This window comes from Podarcis erhardii, assembly GCF_964252035.2.
Source record: "Podarcis erhardii genome assembly, chromosome: 14".
NCBI classification, from domain to species: Eukaryota; Metazoa; Chordata; class Lepidosauria; order Squamata; family Lacertidae; genus Podarcis; species Podarcis erhardii.
In genome coordinates, this window is record NC_138503.1 from 24,686,820 (window position 1) to 24,708,248 (window position 21,429).

The window sequence follows — 21,429 nt, forward strand, 5'->3', positions numbered from 1 at the left end:
TTCCTCACGTCCGAGGCGTCTGATTCTCTGTCAGTCCCTCTCTGCCAGCTATATTGGTAGTCCTCTTTGATGGTCCTAAGACCCCGAAGGAGTTCAGTCAGAGTCAGATCATATTTTCTTTCATTCAGAATGTTGAAGAGTGTTTGCTGCGAAAGACCATCTAGTTTTCCATACTCAAGAGAAAAGTCCCAATCATATTGCTTTGTTCTTTCTAGTTTTAATATTCCAAGTACTCCAGGGGCTTCTCTCTTCTTCTTTCTCATCTTTCGCAGGTCTGTAATCCAGAGGTCTTCTTGCTCATACTCTGACGCTGCAGATTTCTGGTTGATATTTTCCACTTGTAGTGTCTGAACTCCTTCTTTTTTCTCTGTCAATTCCAAAGGCATCTCTTCCTGCTCAGCTGCAGAATTTTTATCATACATCTCCTTTGTGCATTCAGCAGAGTTGTTTGTTTCAAGATTCAAGGTCATAAAAACTTTACTCAGAGCCATACTCTGCTCCTGCAGGATTCCCACGAGAAAAAACATTTTTTCTATCTCCGCCAGTAATTTTCCCTCTGCAGCCATTGTAATGTCACTAATTCCCCCTAGGGGGCTTTCAGTTATTTAGTAGTCCTTTTCCAATAATCTGTTACTTTGTTATTATCAATACTTTGTTTCCAATCGCCTCAGTCCAAATGTATCAACTTTAATTCCAAGAGTTATTAAATAGCAAAATTCTTTACTTTGTCCGCCCGTTTGACAGCTTCTTTGACAGCTGTCAAACTCCTTTCACTTCTTCCTCCGGGACCCAAATAGGACACTCCCGGGTTTTTTGGGGGGGATACACACAAAGTTCCAAATTCCCTTTCTCTCCAGCACAAAAATCTTGTTCTATCAAATTTGTGAGAAACTTTTAAATCCTCAAAACAGTATTCATTCCGCCTTAATTCTCCGTTCCTTGCTTTGAAACGTCTATGAGTAGAGGGGGTGCGGACTTCCCTTTAACACATCCCCCGATCGTGCCGAATTCACAGGATAAAGTTTTTAAAGTCCAAATTCCACTACTCACGGGTCCTTTGTTATCCAGTCCAAATTTGGGAAGAAAGTCAGCGCTCTCCGGCCATGGCTTGCGGCTTCAACTCTACTGAGGTAGCGGTCTACTCTCAGCACCACGCCACTCTCCGTACCCTCTCCGCAGCCTTTAAAAAGGCTCTTCGTGGGTCGGGGAGGGCGCTTAAGGTGCCCACCGAGTCACCAAGTCCGCAGGCTTCCGCGCCTGCGGTTTCTGAGGGTCCCCGTGTCGCCAGCACGGCAAGACCCGTCCTCAGCAGAGCCGATTCCCTCCGGAGCTCGGAGGGAATCCGCCATTAGCCGTTCGCGCTAACCCGGAAGTCCCAGTTTCAGTAACATCTCAGCTGGAGGACTCTGCTGCATTGTTGTGTTCTGTTAATAAAGAGCTAATTGCATTCTGTGCCTCCCATGTGTGTGCCTGCCCTGTGGTTGACTTGGCTCGCTGACGGCTCCTTGACAGTTAGAGTGCTGGACTAGGACCTGAGAGACCAGGGTTCAAATCCTCACTCTGCCATGAAGCTCACTGGGCAACATCAGGCCAGTCACTGCCTCTCAATCGAGCTCACAGGGTTATTGTGGGTTAAATGAGGGAAAGAACCATGTGTGCCATATCTTGAGCCCCTTGGATAAAAACGTGGGACATAAATGCCATAAATAAATAGTGTTCTGCCATAGGTGACCCCACTGCAGCTGGTAGTCAGTAGCATGTTGCCTCTCAACTGAGAGGTTTTATATGACGTCAAGGTTAGGTAAAGGGACCCCTGACCATTAGGTCCAGTCGTGGCCGACTCTGGGGTTGCGGCGCTCATTTCGCTTTATTGGCCAAGGGAGCCGGCGTACAGCTTCCGGGTCATGTGGCCAGCATGACTAAGCTGCTTCTGGTGAACCAGAAGAGTGCACAGAAACACTGTTTACCTTCCCGTCAGAGCGGTACCTATTTATCTACATGCACTTTGACGTGCTTTCAAACTGATAGGTTGGCAGGAGCAGGGACCGAGCAACAGGAGCTCACCCCGTTGCAGGGATTCGAACGTCCGACCTTCTGATCGGCAAGTCCTAGGCTCTGTGGTTTAACCCACAGCGCCACCCGCATCCCTCTTTCCCTAAACTAAAAAGTCCCAAATGCCGCAACTTTTCCACATAGCAGAGTTACTCCATCCCCTTGAACATTGCCCTTTTCTAAACTTTTCCAATTCTACAGGGGGGCGGGGGGTTCGAGGTGAGGTGACCAAGTCTATTTTAGCTGATGAACATGATTTTTATTTTGTTTTGTGAGAGTAGGAAATAAAGAAGTCTGCTACCAGATGGTGCCCTCTGATTTCACGTTTAGAATTCAGTTGGACTGGTAAAAAAAAAAAAAAAAAACCTTTGACATAGTTCAAAACTGGTGATGGGAATATGTCCTCCATCTGAGGGCCCCACCCTCAATATCTGCTGTCTGAGGTGGCTGCCTAATGGTAGAGCTATCACTGTAGAAAACTCACATTGGTTCTCTCTATTTACCCTCCTGTATCATCAAGGCTGGTGAGGCCGCTTAAGCCTTCATTCAAGAAAGGCATATTTCATAAGAAAAAGCCCCAGCTTGCATACAAACTTGTCTGTACAGACTTTTAAAGGGCTGGAGTAAGGGTGGAGGAGAGACAGTCGAATACAACATCCTTTTAATTTCCCTCATATTACAGTAATTGCATTAAGAAAACTGTAATTTCATTAAATGGCATAATTACCATTAATACTTGGCAAACTGTCAATAGAAGGGGTAATTATTCCGGAGAAAAAATTATAAGCAGAATGTGCAACGATGCATAATTCCTCACAACAGCAATTCAATGCTTAAAATTTACCTTTAAAATGTTTTTAAAATATGTATTACCCAGTGGTAGCAATTAGCTCCATGTGGCAGGCGTAACTTTCAGGACCAAAAATCTGCAGAGGGAGCTTTTCAGCAGAGATTTAGAAGGCAATTCAAAGCAACTTCCCAAACACTATTAAAAGGAGGAATCTTGGAATATGTTTCACTTTTGCAATCATTAGGAGAAGCGCACACAAAAATGTGTATAAATTTTCATGCACTTTTGGGGTTTTTTAAAGAAAAGTTTGCAAACTCAAACAGGAATGCAACAGACTGAACTTTTTGCATTGGATCAGATTGTTATTACATGTGTGATCTTTGCTGTCTATTTACCGTATTGTTCACCCTATAGGACGCACTTTTCCCCCTCCAAAAATGAAGGGGAAATCTGTGTGCGTCCTATGGGGCGAATGCAAGCTTTCGCTGAAGCTTGGAGAGCGAGAGGGGTCGGTGAGCACCCACCCCTCTCGCTCTCCAGGCTTCAGGAAGCCATCAGCAAGCCTGGGGAGCCCGCGGGAGTTCCTGCAGGGCTCCCTAGGCTGTGGATAGTAGCCCGAAGCACCTACTACTACTAGCACCTACTACGGTAGGTGCATTTTTAAAAGCTCGGGCTTCCCCCTCCCAGCCCCGCAGCTGGGGGGGGGGATAAAATTTTTTTTCTTTATTTCCCCCCCAAAAAAACTAGGTGCGTCCTATGGGCCGGTGCGTCCTATAGGGCAAAAAATACGGTAGTTGTTTCTTCAGCTTGTAAACTGCCTTGGGTATAGTATCACAGAAAGGCGGCATACAAATTGAAAGTGAAATGAAAATGAGCTCATGATTGGGGAAAATGAGAAATCGAGAGAAACTGAAAATTTACAGGTTCGGCCATCCCTAGATCCTAGTCATGTACCTGCCCACCACCATACTAGCCAGCTGTTTCCATCAGAAGACAGAAAACATCCTTATAAAAACAACTAAACATTAATATGTGATCTATTAAAACAAAGAGATCATGAAAACATATATGGAATTGTTTTTAATTGTTTTGTCATTGAGGCTCTTAACTGCGAGGTAGCTTCAAGATATTTTGTGGGGTGAGACTCCTAAATGAAATCATATAAATTAAATATATGAATTTGTGTGCTTGTGTGTGTGTGTGTGTGTGTGTGTGTGTGTGGATGAGAGCGGAGGGTGTGGATTTGAAGTCACAACTGAAAAAAACAACAGTGGGATTTTGGCTGCTGGCACTTGCTGATGAGACTCTTTCCTATTTTTATTTTCAACCAATATAGGCTAAAGAGAGAACCACCAAAGATGATGAGAATCAGGGCAGAATTATTTCCTGCATAGTTCTGTCAAGTGGCACACCCAAGAGCTGCTAGGGTGTAACTAAACCGTTAATTTAAAGAAAACGAGGCTTTGCAGAAACTCAGAGATGGAACGGAAAAGGTCTATCAACATATCCTGACAAATCAGCCCAGAATCATATCCACCCACTAAGGGCAGGTCACAATTTAGAACCAGAACACAAACTTCTGCAAAATGAGCAAGTGACTCTGAATCAAGACTGAGAATTTATTTCAATAACACACCAAGATAATTTTATCAGTGGTCAACCATATACAGTTAAGTAATATGAATAATAATTATAAACAAAAAGGACAGTGCTGAATTCTCTCTTGTTCTAATGCAGGGGTGAGGAACCCCATTCAGCACAGAGGGTGAGAAGTCTTCTTCTCCATGGCTAAAAAGTGCCCCTTTCAGGCTGACTGGGGGGCTCCAGGGCACTGCAGAAAAGGGTCTTGCTGCAGAAATAGTAATGGGTCTGTGACTGTCAGGGACTGGACTGAGGAGGAATGGTGAGGACCGCCGACCCCTTCCTGAACCTTCCCAAGAACAGGAGGACAGTGTTGATTTAGAATAGTGGTTTGCAAAAGGTCATAGTTCAGAGGCTGCAGAGGGGAAGAGCTAGGAAATATTGGGAGAGTAGCAGGAAGAAAAAGCACCAGGGGAGAGACAGCTGACAGACTCAGTGTCTTTGGAAAGCATTTCTGAACCCCCCTCCAGGATCCGACGTGCATTGAGAGTAGTAGAACAGAAAGCTCAGAGGCAAAAAGCACACGTCAGCTAGCGCAGGGATGAAGTAGAACAGGAGAGACAGAGGCGTGGAACTTTACTTGGAGCTACGCCATTATCTGAGAGTCTGTCTCTCTCTGTGAATTTTGAATAAAATAGCATGGTAAGAACTTTTTGTTTTCCCATTGCTGGCTGCCAGCCGTGAGGGAGGGGGAGCCTGACAGTGACCCCGCTCCCCCCGTGCAACCGCAGACTGCTAAACCCCTGACTGGGACACTTCCCAAGCCGTGCTCCCCAGACTCACAAACCCTCTCTGACCCAGCTCTTAGACTTCCTTCTGTCATTTTACCTGGCTAGAATGTGTCCAAGTGTGTTAACACCTCTTGTTTGCCTGGGTGAGGGATGGATAGAGATGATTGTGCCTGGTCATACTCTCTTTTCCCACACTGAGCCCCGGTATGTGGTCCTCATGAGGAAATGCATCCCTTGGAATGGAAAGGGCTCCCCACTGCTGCCTTAGTACTTTATACTATACAAAGGTATATATATATCAAATCTGTTGCTCGTATTAGGCAATGTCCATCACTGAAACATACCCTCTGCCTCAGAAGGTTACCCACAAGGGAATGTGACCTTCAGGCTGAAAAGGGTCCCATCACCGCTTCCATAACATGGTACTGGTGTCACATCACAGCACAGTGCAGCTAATCAGATTTGGTGACATGACGACCTTGTTAAGAGCAAACAGAAGACTGCCTCTCACTGACTTGGTCAATGGCTGCTGCAGGTAGGGGCTCATAGGCAAAGCTATCACATTAGGGCCAAGTGTAGGTGTCAGGGGTTCAGGGAGAGAGGCGCAGAGGAGGGAGGAGACCGAGAGTGAGGGAGAAGGATTCCAGGCTGACGAGGAAGAGGACGACAATGACCCGAGATGGTCCATGAGTCCGTCCAGTGAATCGGAGGATTCCCAAAAGGGAGCCCCCCTGGTCAAGCCAAGGGGAGCCCAAGGGGGAAGCAGTCAGGAGCAGGGGAACGTAGGGGGAACCGCCAGTGGGAGTTGGAGATCGGGACCGGCTTCTCCACCGGAACGGAGTGAAGAGGGTGGAGTTACCAGTGTGTCGGGAGGAACAGAACAAGGAGCAGAGGGGGGAAGGAGATCGGGGCAAGACGTCCTGCCGGAAGGGGCGGAAAGCAGTACCGGGAGCAGTGTGGCTGTTGAAAGGAAGGTCAGGAGCAACGTACGCGCGCCAAGTTCAAATGTGGAGGCGCGCGGAAGTGGGGAGAGCTCTGGGGAGGAGCCTGGTGCCAAAGCACGAAGGAGGGGGGAGCAGGCAGGAGAAGACTCAGCCTCTGGGGAGTCCCGGAAGGAGGGAACACAGGGGGGCAGGAAGACCCTGCGGAAAAGGAAAGAGAGGAAAAGGTGGAGCAGCACAAGCCTCTTAAATTGGTGCAGGGGAGGGACGGACTCAGAGGGGACTTCTAACATCTAAGGGTAACAGATGCGGAGCCACGGAGTTTGGATGTAATGACGACAATGATCTTCAATAAAACCTTTTGTATATAGCTTGGACTGGACTTTGGTCTCTTGTGAGCTGGGACCCAGGGTGGCTCTGACAGAAAGTCCCCTCCAAAGAACGCAAAATTTTTTTTTTTGCAAAGCTCACGAACGGTGACAGCCATGAGTGCGGAGGAGCAGTTGACAGCGCTGCGAACTACAGTTTCCGAACTCACTGCTGCAGTCCTTGCGTCTCAGAAGAAGCATGACGAAATGGAGAAGCGCTGCCAGGACCTGCAAACAAGGTGGGAACGTGCAAGCAGGGAAGGGTTCCCAGGGTCCAGATCAGAGGGGATTGGACTTGGACGGAGGGGGGGCAGCCTAGTCACCCACTTCAATGGGAACCTGAAGCACTACCCCAGTTTCAGAGCAGACGTTTTGTATGCATTGCACTTGCTTCGTCATGACTTTAAAGATGAGGAGGAGAAAGTGGGGTTTATTGTTTCTCACTTGCATGGGCCGGCCAGAGACTGGTTGCGCAATTTGTGGCGTGAAGATGGCCCTGCCCGCCGCGATGCAGATGAATTCATTAAAGCGATGGATGCCTGCTTCCAGTCAACTGTAGATGTGGATCTTGCACGCAGGGAAATTTTTGGATTGCGGCAAGGCAAAGCCACTGTGCGTCAGTACCATTCTAGATTTTTTGCTTTACTGACTGCGCTAAGCTGGGAGAAGGATTGTGCACCTGTGAGGGATTTGTTCTGGGAGGGGCTCAGCGGTCCCATTAAGGATGAACTTGCCAGGGGAGACAGACCCCAGACCCTGGAAGAGCTTGTGCAGAGGGCTTTGGCGATTGGGATACGGCACGAGGGACGTCCTTGGCACACTGAGGAAGAACGTCAGGTGCGTCCACCAGCGAGGACGTCTTCTTTCATCCCCAGGGAGTTCAGTCAGTCACATCCTTCGCCACTGGGAAGGCAGGGGGAGGAGCCCATGGAACTTGGTGGTGCTAAGGCTCAAGCAACAGCCAGAGCCCCAGCTTCCGGTGCAGTGAAGGCAAAGCCTCCTAGAGGGACCAGGAAGTGTTACATTTGCGACAGTGCACAGCACATGGCGAAAGAGTGTCCCCAGAGGCTGCAGAAACACACTGCAGCTTTAGCAACTGTTGCAGCAGAAATGATGCAAGCAGAGCAACCTCAGGGAAACGACAGTGCCTGGCTGGAAGCAGAGCTGCTGGGGCTCAGCCAGGCGAATCTGTAGAGCAGTCCCCAGCACTTTTGCAACGCACAGACCCTTTACCACCCAAGCCAGCGGTGCAGCTCACTGCAACACTTCAGTTGCCGAATGGAACCACCCTGGAAGTCCCCATCACGATTGATTCTGGGAGCAACGCAGATTTTGTGGGGACGCACTTTGTCAAGCAGCATCGCATAGCGCTTCTGCCAGCGACAACACCTCTGAACGTAGTCACGGTGGATGGCAGGAAATTGCTAGGAGGACAAGTTGTGCAACAGACGCCTCCCATGGTGATGAGGATTGGAAATCATCGAGAAGTCATCAGCTTCAATGTCACCCGCCTTTCAGACACGCCTATAGTATTAGGCATGAGTTGGCTGGAGAGACACAGTCCTGCTGTAGCGTGGTACCAACGGCAGATCACCTTTTGCTCATCGTACTGTGCTCAACATTGCATCCAGTCCAGCCAGGAGGAGGGAGCTGAGCAGCAGTTGCAACTTGGCATGGTGCAGGCAGTACCCCGCAAGTACGAGGGGTTCCTGGAGGTTTTCTGCGAGAAGGAAGCTGACCAGTTGCCGCCCCACAGGCCTTATGATTGTGCCATCGACCTGGTGCCAGGGGCGCAGTTGCCGACTGCAAAGCTGTATTCCATGTCTGAGGACGAGATGCAAGAACTCAGGGAGTTCATAGAGCACAATTTGAAGCGCGGATTCATCCGAGAATCGAAAGCGGTGGGGGACAGTCCTGTTTTCTTTGTAAAGAAAAAGGACACGCCCCAAAAAAGACTCATTGTGGACTATCGATTCATAAACAGTAAGACCAAACCCAAGGCCTTCCCCATGCCCAAGATAGATGATCTCCTGGCAACCGTAAGGAAGGGGAAGATCTTCACCAAATTGGATCTGCGTGGAGCGTATAACCTCATACGCATCCGGGAGGGCGATGAGTGGAAGACGGCCATGTTCACGCCTCTGGGCACGTACGAATACAGAGTTATGCCATTTGGTCTCCAAAATGGATCTCACGTCTTCCAAGCATTTATGCATCACGTGCTAGCGGGACTTCTCTACAAGAAATGCGTGTGTTTCCTCGACGACATCCTGATCTTTTCGGAAACGGAGGAGGCCCATGAGAAGGACGTAAAGGAAGTCCTGCAGAGACTACGGGAGAACAAGCTCTACGCCAAGTTAGAGAAGTGCCAGTTTGATGTGACGGACGTGGATTTCCTAGGCTACAAGCTGTCCGACAAGGGGCTGGCCATGGACAGCGCCAAGGTCCGCGCGGTGTTGGACTGGAAGAGCCCTCGCAATCGGAAGGAAGTCCAAAGATTCATCGGCTTCGCCAACTTCTACCGCAAATTCATCAGAGGTTTTGCAAAGGAGACGGCAGCGATCACGGACACTCTCAGTTCCAAGAAAAAGAGGTTCGTGTGGACGGAACAGGCGGAGCGCTCTTTTCAGAAGCTTAAAAGCCTTTTCGCCTCCGAGGAGCAGCTGCTGCACGTGAATCCAGGCAAGCCCATACGAGTAGAGACCGACGCGTCAGACAGAGCGGTTGGAGCCGTACTCCTGCAAGAAGATCCACATGGAAACTGGAGACCCGGTGCCTTTTACTCCAGAAAGCTCAGCAAAGCGGAGCAAAACTACACCATATGGGACAGGGAGCTGTTAGCCATTCACGCAGCGTTCAAAGCGTGGCGACATTTCCTCATTGGAGCCAAGCACACAGTGCAGGTCCGCACGGATCACAAGAACTTAGAGTATTGGCGCACGGCGAAACTCCAGAGCCAAAGACACATGCGCTGGGCAGAGTTCTTCGCGGATTTCGACTTCAGGATAGAGTACGTCCCAGGGGACTCCAACGTTATAGCCGATGCGCTCTCCAGGAAACCGCAATATCTTGAGGAAGCGGCGCCAATAGCAGCCAGGCACATTTTTGCACCGCAGGCGTGGGCGTGCGCTGCCATCGCTGTCGACCTGGACGCGGTACGACGCGCGTTGCAGGTAGATCAGTTTGCACAATCCAAAATAGAGGAGCTGCGTAGGGGTTCGCTGAGAGACGATGAGTTCCAGTTACGCGACGGACTGTTAACTCACAAGGGTGCCCTCTACGTGCCGAGCGACGAGCTCCGAGCAAAGGTTCTGCAGCAGTTGCACAACGCTCCCAGTGCGGGCCATTTCGGCAGGGAGAAGACAATGGAACTGGTGGCCAGGGACTTTTGGTGGCCCCAGATGCGAGGAGAAGTAGCGGAGTACGTCGCCAGATGTGACACTTGTCAGAGGTCCAAGCCAGTACACCAGAAGCCGGCGGGCTTACTGGAACCACTGGAAACACCACAGCAACCGTGGGAGAGGGTGGCGCTGGACTTCGTCACTGACCTGCCCAGTTCCAGAGGCAAGACGGCGGTACTGGTGGTGGTGGACTTGTTCACCAAGATGGCGCACTTCATTCCCTGCGCGAAGGTGGCGACGGCGGAACAGACCGCCAAGCTCTTCATCGACCACGTGTTCCGGGCGCATGGGCTGCCGCGGGCCATCCTGTCCGACAGGGGGCGCCAGTTTATTTCCAATTTTTGGCAGAAGCTCCTAGGTATCCTGCACGTCAAGATCAACCTAGCGTCGGCAAGACATCCACAAACCAACGGCCAAGCCGAGAGGGTCAACGCGATCATGCAGCAGTACCTGAGATGTTACGCAAATCAGCGACCCGCAGCTTGGGTGGACTACCTACCGATGGCGGAGTTTGCCTACAACAACACGAAGCATGCGTCGACGGGGGTGACGCCGTTCTTCGCGAACAATGGACGTCATCCCAGGACCTTCCCGGGGTTCGTAGCACCAAGAGAGGGGGAGCCGCAAGAGGCCGACCAGTTTGCTGCAGAACTACAAGAGGTGCACGAGGAGCTGCGGAGACATTTGGAGCTAGCCAAACAAGCATATAAGGTGCAGGCAGACAAAGGCAGAAGAGTGGGAGAGGACATCCAGGTGGGGGACTGGGTGTGGTTAGCGGCCCAGGCGATGCCAGCCAAGTCGTTGGCCAAGAAGAAGCTAGGGCACAGGCAGCTAGGACCATACCAGGTGGAGGCTAAGATCAACCCCGTGGCTTTTCGACTGGCCCTCCCCGAAGGTTCCAGAGTCCACCCGGTTTTTCATAGGTCGGTGCTCACTCCCTACAAGGCCCCGCACAGGTTTCAGGAGTCTGAAACAGTACCGCAGCCACGCACAGAGTCACCTAGGAGGGAGGGATCGCCTAGGGTCGAACCACTCAACGAGGTCACAGAGATCCTGGACTCGAGATGGGGGGAAGAGGGAATAGAATACTTTCTAGTCAGAGAGGGTGCACCAGTCAGTGCCAGTGGGTGGGTGCCGGACTACGCTTTAGACGAACCTCTTTTAAAGGACGAGTTCCATGCCCTTTTCCCACATAGACCCATGCCAGCCGAGTACTTCGATGACTGGCTCTTTACCCCCACATGTTCAGGCAGCACTTTCCACGGCTTTTCTTCAGCCGAGGAAAGAACGCCGGACTCAAACTCGCCCAGGGGATCGTGTTCAGGGGTGGACACAGAGCCCTCTTATTGGTGGGATGAGCAACCAGAGGAAGCCTGGCGCAAGAAATGGCTGAAGGGGCCTTGGCCGGCAGCACCAGACGAAGTAGCAATGGAAGAGGGAACTGCGAACATTTTGGGTGAAGAACCCGAATTCGAACACACGTACACCGAGCTGCCAGCAGAGGACATGGACGTAGCCGAACTGTATCCTGCATCTACCTCCGAGGAGCTGCAGTTCCCACAACCCGCACCCGATGGGGGGGAGGGGGGAAGGGGGGGCTTCGAGGGGGGGATGGATGTCAGGGGTTCAGGGAGAGAGGCGCAGAGGAGGGAGGAGACCGAGAGTGAGGGAGAAGGATTCCAGGCTGACGAGGAAGAGGACGACAATGACCCGAGATGGTCCATGAGTCCGTCCAGTGAATCGGAGGATTCCCAAAAGGGAGCCCCCCTGGTCAAGCCAAGGGGAGCCCAAGGGGGAAGCAGTCAGGAGCAGGGGAACGTAGGGGGAACCGCCAGTGGGAGTTGGAGATCGGGACCGGCTTCTCCACCGGAACGGAGTGAAGAGGGTGGAGTTACCAGTGTGTCGGGAGGAACAGAACAAGGAGCAGAGGGGGGAAGGAGATCGGGGCAAGACGTCCTGCCGGAAGGGGCGGAAAGCAGTACCGGGAGCAGTGTGGCTGTTGAAAGGAAGGTCAGGAGCAACGTACGCGCGCCAAGTTCAAATGTGGAGGCGCGCGGAAGTGGGGAGAGCTCTGGGGAGGAGCCTGGTGCCAAAGCACGAAGGAGGGGGGAGCAGGCAGGAGAAGACTCAGCCTCTGGGGAGTCCCGGAAGGAGGGAACACAGGGGGGCAGGAAGACCCTGCGGAAAAGGAAAGAGAGGAAAAGGTGGAGCAGCACAAGCCTCTTAAATTGGTGCAGGGGAGGGACGGACTCAGAGGGGACTTCTAACATCTAAGGGTAACAGATGCGGAGCCACGGAGTTTGGATGTAATGACGACAATGATCTTCAATAAAACCTTTTGTATATAGCTTGGACTGGACTTTGGTCTCTTGTGAGCTGGGACCCAGGGTGGCTCTGACAGTAGGCAATATATTTGTCTATGATGTGTGACTATGTGCAAAGATTTCAGTGTGTTTGTGTACGTATATTATGTAAGGCCGCACACCAGATTCTGTAACAAAATGCAATTTTGTTGCTTGCATACAAATAAATAAGCAGATTTACATTTTCCTGATTGTTCTGCACAACTTGGGAAAGGCCAGCTGCTATATGGATGTTGGTAGACCCATCCCCAAATATTGACAATCTACCAGACACTGCCCACACAATTTTTAGTTCTTACAGCTGCAAATATCCATTTGGAACTTGTGGTTTTGAATATATGTTATCAGGACATTTGATTCTGCACCTAATACTAGATTTTGTAGCAGGATTTATATGCTTGCCTGGAAATGTAATGTAAACTTTACCCTAGAGTTAATGGTGACTACTCTTCCATTGCCAAGAAAGGGGACAGATTTGCAAATAATTTGCGCATGCTAGTTTATATGTATATATCCCAATGTAGGGAGAATGGTTTTATCCAACTGAGTTCGACTCACAGTAGACCAATTAAAATTAATGAGTATATCTAATTTAGGCCCCTTGATTTCAATAGGTTTACTCTAAGTAAAATGTCATTGGATGCAACCCAATTTCTATAATTTGAACAGAGATTTTGCCACAGTGGGAAAGAATGTGACCAGGAGACCTGTTTGCTCCCTCAGTCTGCTTTCCAAATGCTGTTAACTGAGGGTGGGGGACAAATACTAAGCCCAAGCTCTTCCTCCCTATGGTTCTTTATCTCCAAATTAGACTTAGACCTCCAAATAGAGGTGCAATTCAACTCCACATGGCTCTCTGAAATATAAATAACCCATTCCTCCAGACACATACACAGCCCATCATAACAAGGAGCATTTCACAGTCATCTACTGAGAAAAGTCATTTATGAGAACACATTTAATTCTGTGAGAAGGCTTAGCCACTTACCACAAATGCTATCACACTCCTTACGGGAGATTCCCACAGAAAGCAGCTTTGGAGAAACTGTATCATGTTCCATATTGCCATAGTGATTCTTTTCACACGGTCAACGTTTCTTGACAAGATCTGGTGAGCATGAGGTGGGAGGGAAAAGAAGATTCAAAACAAGGAGGACTTTAAAAACAAAACAAAAAGGAACAGGGGCATGATAAAAAAAAATTAATAAATAAATAAAGCAAGCTCTTGCATATCTATCTAACCTTTCTGCATGTGGAAATGCCCTCTCTAGTTAAGTCTGTGTGCTTGGAATGTGTCAATAAATCTCTTTACTCCTCCCTGACTATTCCACCAACGCTAAAGGACAAAATGATAGGAGACAACTATTGAAGGGAGGCAGGTAGCCACAGCAGGACAATCACTGGCTGGGAGGTAGGTACCAACGTTAGCCTCCCCAGCCCTTTGCCACTGCACCATTAGAACAGCAGCCTGATGTAGAGGCAAGTTTTGGCTACCCAGAGGCAGAGCTACCTGCTCCGGCACCCGGAGTGGCGCGGGGGTGGGGCTAGCCAGCCCATGAGCATCCCTAGCTGCCCGCCACCTCCGTGGCGAGCATTGGGGGGCGCTAGCCTCCCACTGCCCATGGCGAGTGTCCAGGGGGCATGGCAAGCATGGGGGTGTGGCAATGTCACCCCTCCCGGGATGACACCCAGAGCGGGCCGCACCCCCTGTAACCCCCTTCCTCCGCCAGTGTGGCCACCTAGCCTGACTTGTGAAGAGTAAAAACTTTGCCACAGCTGTAGCTGATTTCAGGGGCAGAGGGCATGGTATTTATTTGGAAGTGATTGTGGATGGTGAGTTAACACCAAATGAGCTGTTCGAGAGAGGAGGTCACAGTTTTGGGTCTCGCCTTTGGCATGCGATGAGGCTGAGGGAACTCCCCGTGGCAACTGGCTGTTGACTTGCTCCTAGGTCAGAGACTGGAGCATGTAATGCATGTAAGTGAGTTAACCCAATTTGCAAGTGAGAGGTGGATTTCTGGGGAGCCACATCTGTAGTAAGAGCCTGAATGCAGATTCAGGACAACTGGTGAGTTTTTGATGATTTTGCTATTTTATATTGTTTTGATTGTTTTAGTGCATTTATTGCAGCTCTCTTTCGTATCAATAGGCTGTGCAACTGTCTGGGAGCCCTTAGACCAAAAGCAGTCTATGTACAGTGGTACCTCGGGCTACAGATGCTTCAAATTACAAACACTTCAGGTTACAGACTCCGCTAACCCGGAAGTAGTACCTCGGGTTAAGAACTTTGCTTCAGGATGAGAACAGAAATCGTGCCGTGGCAGCATGGCGGCAGCGGGAGGCCCCATTAGCTAAAGTGGTACCTCAGGTTAAGAACGGTTTCAGGTTAAGAATGGACCTCCAGAACAAATTAAGTTCGTAACCAGAGGTACCACTGTATATCTGAAACAAACTAAAGAGTTCCAATTTGGAACTCTCCTTATGTTTAAAACAAAACCTTCATGTTCTGTGGCCACAAACTATTGTTCCTTATGTACAAAATTTAGTTAAAACCACAACAAAAAAGTCAAAGACAATCCCAGCTGAGAGACAAACATACCTTCTTTGAAAACTTGCGGTTGTCTTCCAGAAACCGCCTTTCGCGTGGAAAAAAGGTTCTGATACTGGCTTTTACCTTTGAAAGAATATAAATAATTGCATGACTTTGGTGTTTATGTTCAGATGCTCCATCTTGGTTTGGTACTTCAGCAACCAACTCTTTTAACCCATCCAGACTTGTGAAGATTAATAGATCTCCTAGCACCAAACTCCCCTAACCATTTTATCCAGACAACAAGCCTGCGAGGTAGGCTGGCTCACTGGCAGAGTATCTGCTCTGTAAGGCAGCTCCCTATGTTCCTAGGAAAAGGGTGATTCTCTGAAGCCATTCGACTTACAGGATTAAAGAGAACATCCAGCTCCAAGTAGATGACACCTTTTGAGGGAAGTTCCAGGTCTTTGTTCTTCAGTGTGTAGCAACTTTGCTCACCATTTCTAATCTGCAAATTGAAAGAAATAAAAAAAAATATAATGAGAAAAAGATAAGAATCTCAACTGAATATCACTGAGTGCGCTTCAGTTTTCACAGCAATGCTATAGGGTCCACGCTGGAGAGACAGTGCTTTTGTTTTATACGCAAGCGGAGCATGAGCAGAGGCAAAGAGATTCCCATAGAGCATCCATCCTGCATGAGCATCCTTCATCCTAAGGTGCTATGCCTGCATCCAGCTCATAAGCCTCTGAGTGCTGCTCATCACCACAATGGGGTGAATGCTGGCTGAGAGAAGAGGGAAAGTCCAATTCCTATTTAATAAACAGATTAAATGCCGGATGTCAGGGAACTGCCATCGGAGCCAGAGGCGGAGGGAAGGCTCCAGAGGGGTGCCGGAGAGGGTCCCAGTAGGGAGAGAGGCAGCCCATCTGGTGGGGAAGGAAATCAGCGTAGCACCAGTGGAGAAGGCGGGCAGATGGGGGAATCAGAGAGAAGGCTCCTGGACTCCTCACCGGAGACCAGCGGGGAGAGCACGGGTCCTCCGCTGCCCACACCCTCCCTGCGCAGAAGACTTCCGCGCAGGGAGAGTAGGAGGCGACTGGGCGTCCAAGAACTTCTTTGCTGGAAGAAGTTCAAGAAACGCCCACTGACGGATTCTGCCAGCGATTGAGACAGCCACGGATGGGTGGCTGTCCAGACAGAAAGGGTTCACCCAGGTGACTCAGCCAGGTGTGGCGACGACTTACGCACGAGCAACCCCCTAGAACCATTACACCAGCTTTGGGGCTTCTGCACTTCATTCTGCTACAGGCATCAGTTCAACGGCTAAAGAGTACTCTGCTTGAATTTCTCTTAAACTGGAGAGATCATGGCCTAAAAGAGCATAATTGGCTAAGAAAAGAAAAGCAGAGATTTAAAATATCAGGGTCCAGCTTCACATTAGGGGTATTATTCTTTACTGAAGCAAGTCTAAAACGTAACACAGAGCCAACAAGTAAAACACCCTCCAGAACCCCATCAGCCAGTAGGGAATCATTCGCTCCAGTTATTTACAATTTTAAATAGTTATTTTCCTTCCAAATAGCAATAGGCTGTTTGGCCGGAGAACTGATGAGCAAAGTTACTACCAAAAAACCAATAAATTCAATGATGAATTTAGGAAAGCCACCATCTCTCAGTCTCCGAACACCCTACCTCCTCCGTCTCTGCAATACTGAAACCATCCTTGCAAGATTCCTGTAGATACGGAATGTGAAGCATATGGAATATTTAAAATGCTGAAGACAACTGTACAATACCTTCGAACTGTTTCTGATACAAAACCAGAAAATGTGTCTTCCAGGACGCACTCCCAGGCTTGTGCACCTTGCTCTGGCCCCCCAAAAGCACTTTTGGGGAGCCAGATATTATGTGGTGTCCAGAAACATGCAGTTCTGGGTGCTATGCATGATCGCAGCCCCTTTTTCGGGATGAAAACAAGGTGCGAGAGAGAGCGTGAGATTGTGATGGACAAAATGGCCGCCGAGATCTCATACGAAGAAACAGGATGTCTTGTTTTCTCCCCACAGAACTTGGAAAGTATACACTGTGTTGAGACTTCCAAGCTCCATCAAATGCCATGGCCTATGGTCCTAGAAGATATCAAATATCAGCCAACTATATGCCAGATTTCCCAAGGGAGGCTCACTTAGTGACTACGTTACATATCTTTAGTTGCCAGGAAAGAAACAGTGAGTCTTGTTAGGAGGCTTCTATTCCCTCACAGAGCTACAATTCCCAAAGTTCCCCATGAAGAGGGATTGATAGTTCAGCTACTCTGGAAATTGTAGCTCTCTGAGGGGTGAAGGTAGGCCTTTTCTCCCCACCGCAACCTCTCAGGTGGGCGCCATTGCCATTCTAAAAGAACGAAGGAGGTATTCAGTGGTGAGAAGGGTATCATAGCCCTTTAAATGTATGGTGTGAATGTGGCCAAAGAAACTAGATGAAATAGTTTGGAATTTTCTCACATCGCAGACACACAGAGAGAGACTTCTCCTCCCCTCCCGCTGCCTCCTCTTGCCTGCCTTGTTATGCAAATCCTGAGGGACACTTGACAAATGTCTATAAAATCAAGGAGGGGGGGTGGAATCAGAATCTAACATCTTCTCACTGTCATCTCACACAGCCGGCTGCCTCTCGCATAGACCATTTGGCAGGCGCCTGCTCTCCAGGAGACCAGCTGCTCACACCGCTCCTGTCCAGTAACATCAGGGATACGAGGACTCAGGGAGAAATTAACAGAGTCATCAAAAATTGAATAAAAGATGTTAAGGAGTTGTTCCTTCCCTGTAAACATCAAACGGCCCGTCACATGATGCAGGCTGTTAAAAAAAAAAAAGCCTGAGCAAGCATTGAGCAGCTATAGCCTGTACAGAAGCGGCTTAATGCAGTCCCAAAGTCAAGGACATTGTGAAAAAGGGGGCGCTGGTGCTGTGTTCAAGGTCGAAAGAGAAATATGAAGCTTGGAAGTGATAAAACTACCGTTCTAATCTAAAAAATTAAGGCTTGCATCCAACCAAGGTACTATACGTATTGTTGAGGAAACCCCAATCTCCATGCAGCAAGAGACTTCAAGGGTACCTGTACTTACCCAGGGTTCAGTTTTCCTGGAATGAAGGTCAACAGAGACTGTATCTATAGGACATATGGTTTTATTTACACATATATGCAATCCAAGCATAGGATGGGGCTGGCCCTCAGCATTTACACCCCGGCAGATTTTGCTTTCCCACTGGGGTGAAGCCTTAAGTCACAACACAGAGCATCAGTCAAAACTCCCTCACACAGACCCCCCTTAGTGTATTGTTCTCCATTCTAGGATGATGTGGCCTCCAGCCAGGTAAGGTAGGGGAAAGTCCATCTGTTTGTCTCTATGGCAACAGGACAACCTCTTCAGATATGCAAGTGATAGTACTTAACTGGCCAGCTAAGGCCATTATCTTTCAAAGCAACCAGTCTGACCAGTTCAGCATGTTTCCACTTATAGATTCTAACCTCATATACAGAAAATCACAGATTTCAAAGGGACTCATGGGTATCATCGAGATGGACCCTCTCAAACCCATAATGTTATAAAGCAGTATCATAACACTTTAAACAATCGTGGTTTCCACCCAAAGAAACTTGGAAACTGTAGTTTGATGAGAGTGCAGAATATTGTTAAGAGACTCCTATTCCCCCTATAGAGCTACAATTCCCAGAGTTCCCTGGGAAGATGGATTTACTGTTAAAGCACTCTGGTAATGCCAAATGCCCACCCCACCCCAAAAATACCCCTTGGCATCCCACCATAAGCACCATCAAAGATAGGCAAGGCTAACTGCTGACCTAGCCTTTGCGTGTTCAGACACAGAAACCTCCCCCCTAAATAAATTCAAACTTGACTCAAATTTTTGGTTTGGTTTTTGGCAGAATTTAGGCCACAACTTTTTTGATTACAGAAAATGACTGGTTGCATAGGCTCTGGTTCGACTAGCTCCCTGCCATGCAGGTAGCGCTGATCCAGGGTTCCACCATAGGTCAGCCAAGGGTGAACACCTGGATAAGCACAAAGCCGGGAATGGGCTAACTCTGCCACCCAAATGTCCCCCTGGACTCAGCATGGGCACAACCCCCTCTCAGGGGTTGACCAAACCATCAAGTCCCTGGTTTCCTTTAACGGAATACCCTTCACATAGGCATGGTAAGAGCATTCTCCCATCCCTATCACCTGAACCACAGCCTATCCACAAACTTACAAGTTGTGACGATTTGCTACACAGCAGGCGAAACCCAAATGGCAACAGCCAATCAGCCAAGCGGGGGAAATTGCTGATGTGCCCCTGTCCCAATGACAGACAACACATGACAGCATAGCAAGGTCAAGCGCAAGCCCTAAAAGTAGGGAGAGGTGGGCGGGTGTTCCAATGCATGAGCCAAAAGAGGAAGCTCTGGGTCATGTGCATGGGCATAAATAGGTCCCTCAAACCGTTTGGACTGCATCCCATTGGCCAGATTGCACCCAGCTACAAGGGACCTACCAATCGGGTGTTGTGGTTGACCAATCATACCCACTCACAACACAGGGTGTCGGTCTCCAGGTCTCACGGCAATACGTGCCCTCTTTAAGGGAGGGCCCGATTTGTGGAACTGAATGCACATCTGTCATGCAAAATGCCACGAAAGGGAAGAAGGTGCCTTCAGAGGCATAGCGTGGGCGGGGTGAGGGAGTGGTCATTGCCCCAGGCACGGTTTCTTCAAGGGCGCATTTTGCTCCTCACACTGCCCCCGCCAACCCCACACTGCTTTGCGAGTCTGATTGCACACCCCAGCTTCGCAAAGCAGCATGGGGCTGGGAGGGCATCAGGAGGACACAACAGGCACGCACCCTTCCAATCAGTCCAATCCAGACTGATTGGAAAATGCCTGCCTGTCCTGCTGTGTCCTCCTCATATTGCCCTCCATACCCTGCTTCCCCCCCCCCAGCACAGCTGTGCACACCTGCCCTGGGCACCATGAGGACATGTTCCACCACACAATGAAAGGGAAGAACACTCATGACTTCTCTTTAAATATTATGTCCATTTTCACTCATAAATTGGCAACAACAGGCACCTAAGAGAGTTCTGAAACCACCTGGAGAAAAATGTGTAGCAACTCATTTGGTACTACTCACCTGGAGTACAAAAAAATAAAGGGAAGAAAGAAGAGATAGCATAATATTATATTCCAAAGGGAAATCAAGCTGATGAGCCAATGTTATCTCCGTTCTCTTTCTCTCAATTAATCACAGTATTTGACTGAAAGGCTACCCCACTTGCAACATAAAGGACCATCATAAATACTGACTGAAGCTTATGAATCACAAAGCATTTTGTTCTTTTCAGCACAGTTCCTACATGCAACAGGCTAGGTAGCCATATCCCACTGAAACCATCAAGGCAGGAGCGATAACGCAGAGCCGAAGAGAAAAACTCACAGACAGTAAAGGGATCGCAACTTTGCCCAGGAAATCGGGAGGCTTATCTCCATCTTCATCAAACACCGTCACTTCTAGAACATCGTGGATATCTTTAACGGGGCTGGTGAGATTCACAGATACAAAGGAATGACAAAAGTCAAGATCTAAATGAACGTAATGTATGTCTATGTAAGAATTTAAAAGTTCACAAAAAATAAGTCTATGGCAAGAGGCCAATAGAACATACAATAATAACCAAAATACCTTATGTGCTTTACAACATTGCAATGCAAACACAGTGTGTTATGTCACATAAATAATTTCTAAAACTTGAGAGGTGTATCTTTTCAGGAACCATTCTATTCCTGTAATGGTAATTTGTCTTAATTTGTTTGATATTCTGAGTTTTAAATTACTGTAGCACACCCCAAGCCCTGCTGGTTAAAGGTGGGGAATAGATGAAGGAGGGTTGCAAAAGATGTATTTTGAAAAAATGCATTTCGACTTAAACATTTTGACATCAGTGGCATCTAAGCTAAATAGCATCATTCTTTGCATGGCCTCAGATAATTAATTCTAATAATATATTGTGCTGCTGTAGATTCTAGAAAAAAAAATTATGCAGAACTCCTCTGCAATACAAAAATAGGCAAGCTTCCATGATTCTTGAATCAATGCTGATCTTAAATTTTCTTGATAAGTTCTGTGAACTGGTTTTAACCCTGCTCTATGGAATCTTTCAATGAAGGCTAGTGAATAACTACCTTAAAACAAAGTTTCAGATGCAAATCCACTTACAATGTGAAGACCTGGTTCCATTCTGGATTAAGGTTTTTGTAAACAGTGTAACTCTGAAGTCTGCCATTCCCCAGCTCCAACACACAAAAGGGATCACTTTTTCCTGGGAAGGAAAGCCAGATATATAATTTGTTAGTGAATTATTTGACCACTGAAGAAAAACTTGCCAGTTATCTTGGTAAACTGCTTGACGACACTTTTCCTCATTTCAGAGCTTCCAATATAGCCTTTTCAGTAATGCATTTTTTTGCTTGAGTTGCAGGAATCGCATATTAGAAAACCTTTCAACTATTGAAAAGTTCTACTCAGCTAACAGAGGGCTATGTGAGGGCAAC

The 21,429-nt window shown here is 48.5% G+C and overlaps 1 protein-coding gene and 1 long non-coding RNA gene across 7 annotated transcripts in view; both read right to left on the reverse strand.

Annotated features, from left to right (window-relative positions):
* Positions 1-21,429, reverse strand: part of LOC309328923 — a 317,695-nt gene that overhangs the window by 42,855 nt on the left and 253,411 nt on the right. The window lies entirely within an intron of this gene.
* Positions 1-21,429, reverse strand: part of MCTP2 (multiple C2 and transmembrane domain containing 2) — a 119,137-nt gene that overhangs the window by 39,609 nt on the left and 58,099 nt on the right. For all 6 annotated transcript variants that reach the window (XM_081838845.1, XM_081838844.1, XM_081838847.1 and 3 more), the window contains 5 exons: positions 21,095-21,197; positions 20,315-20,417; positions 15,224-15,325; positions 14,887-14,961; positions 13,276-13,395 (listed from right to left, as the gene is read on the reverse strand). In XM_081838845.1, coding sequence (XP_081694971.1) covers positions 13,276-13,395; positions 14,887-14,961; positions 15,224-15,325; positions 20,315-20,417; positions 21,095-21,197 — 503 coding nt within the window. The remainder of the gene's footprint in view (positions 1-13,275; positions 13,396-14,886; positions 14,962-15,223; positions 15,326-20,314; positions 20,418-21,094; positions 21,198-21,429) is intronic.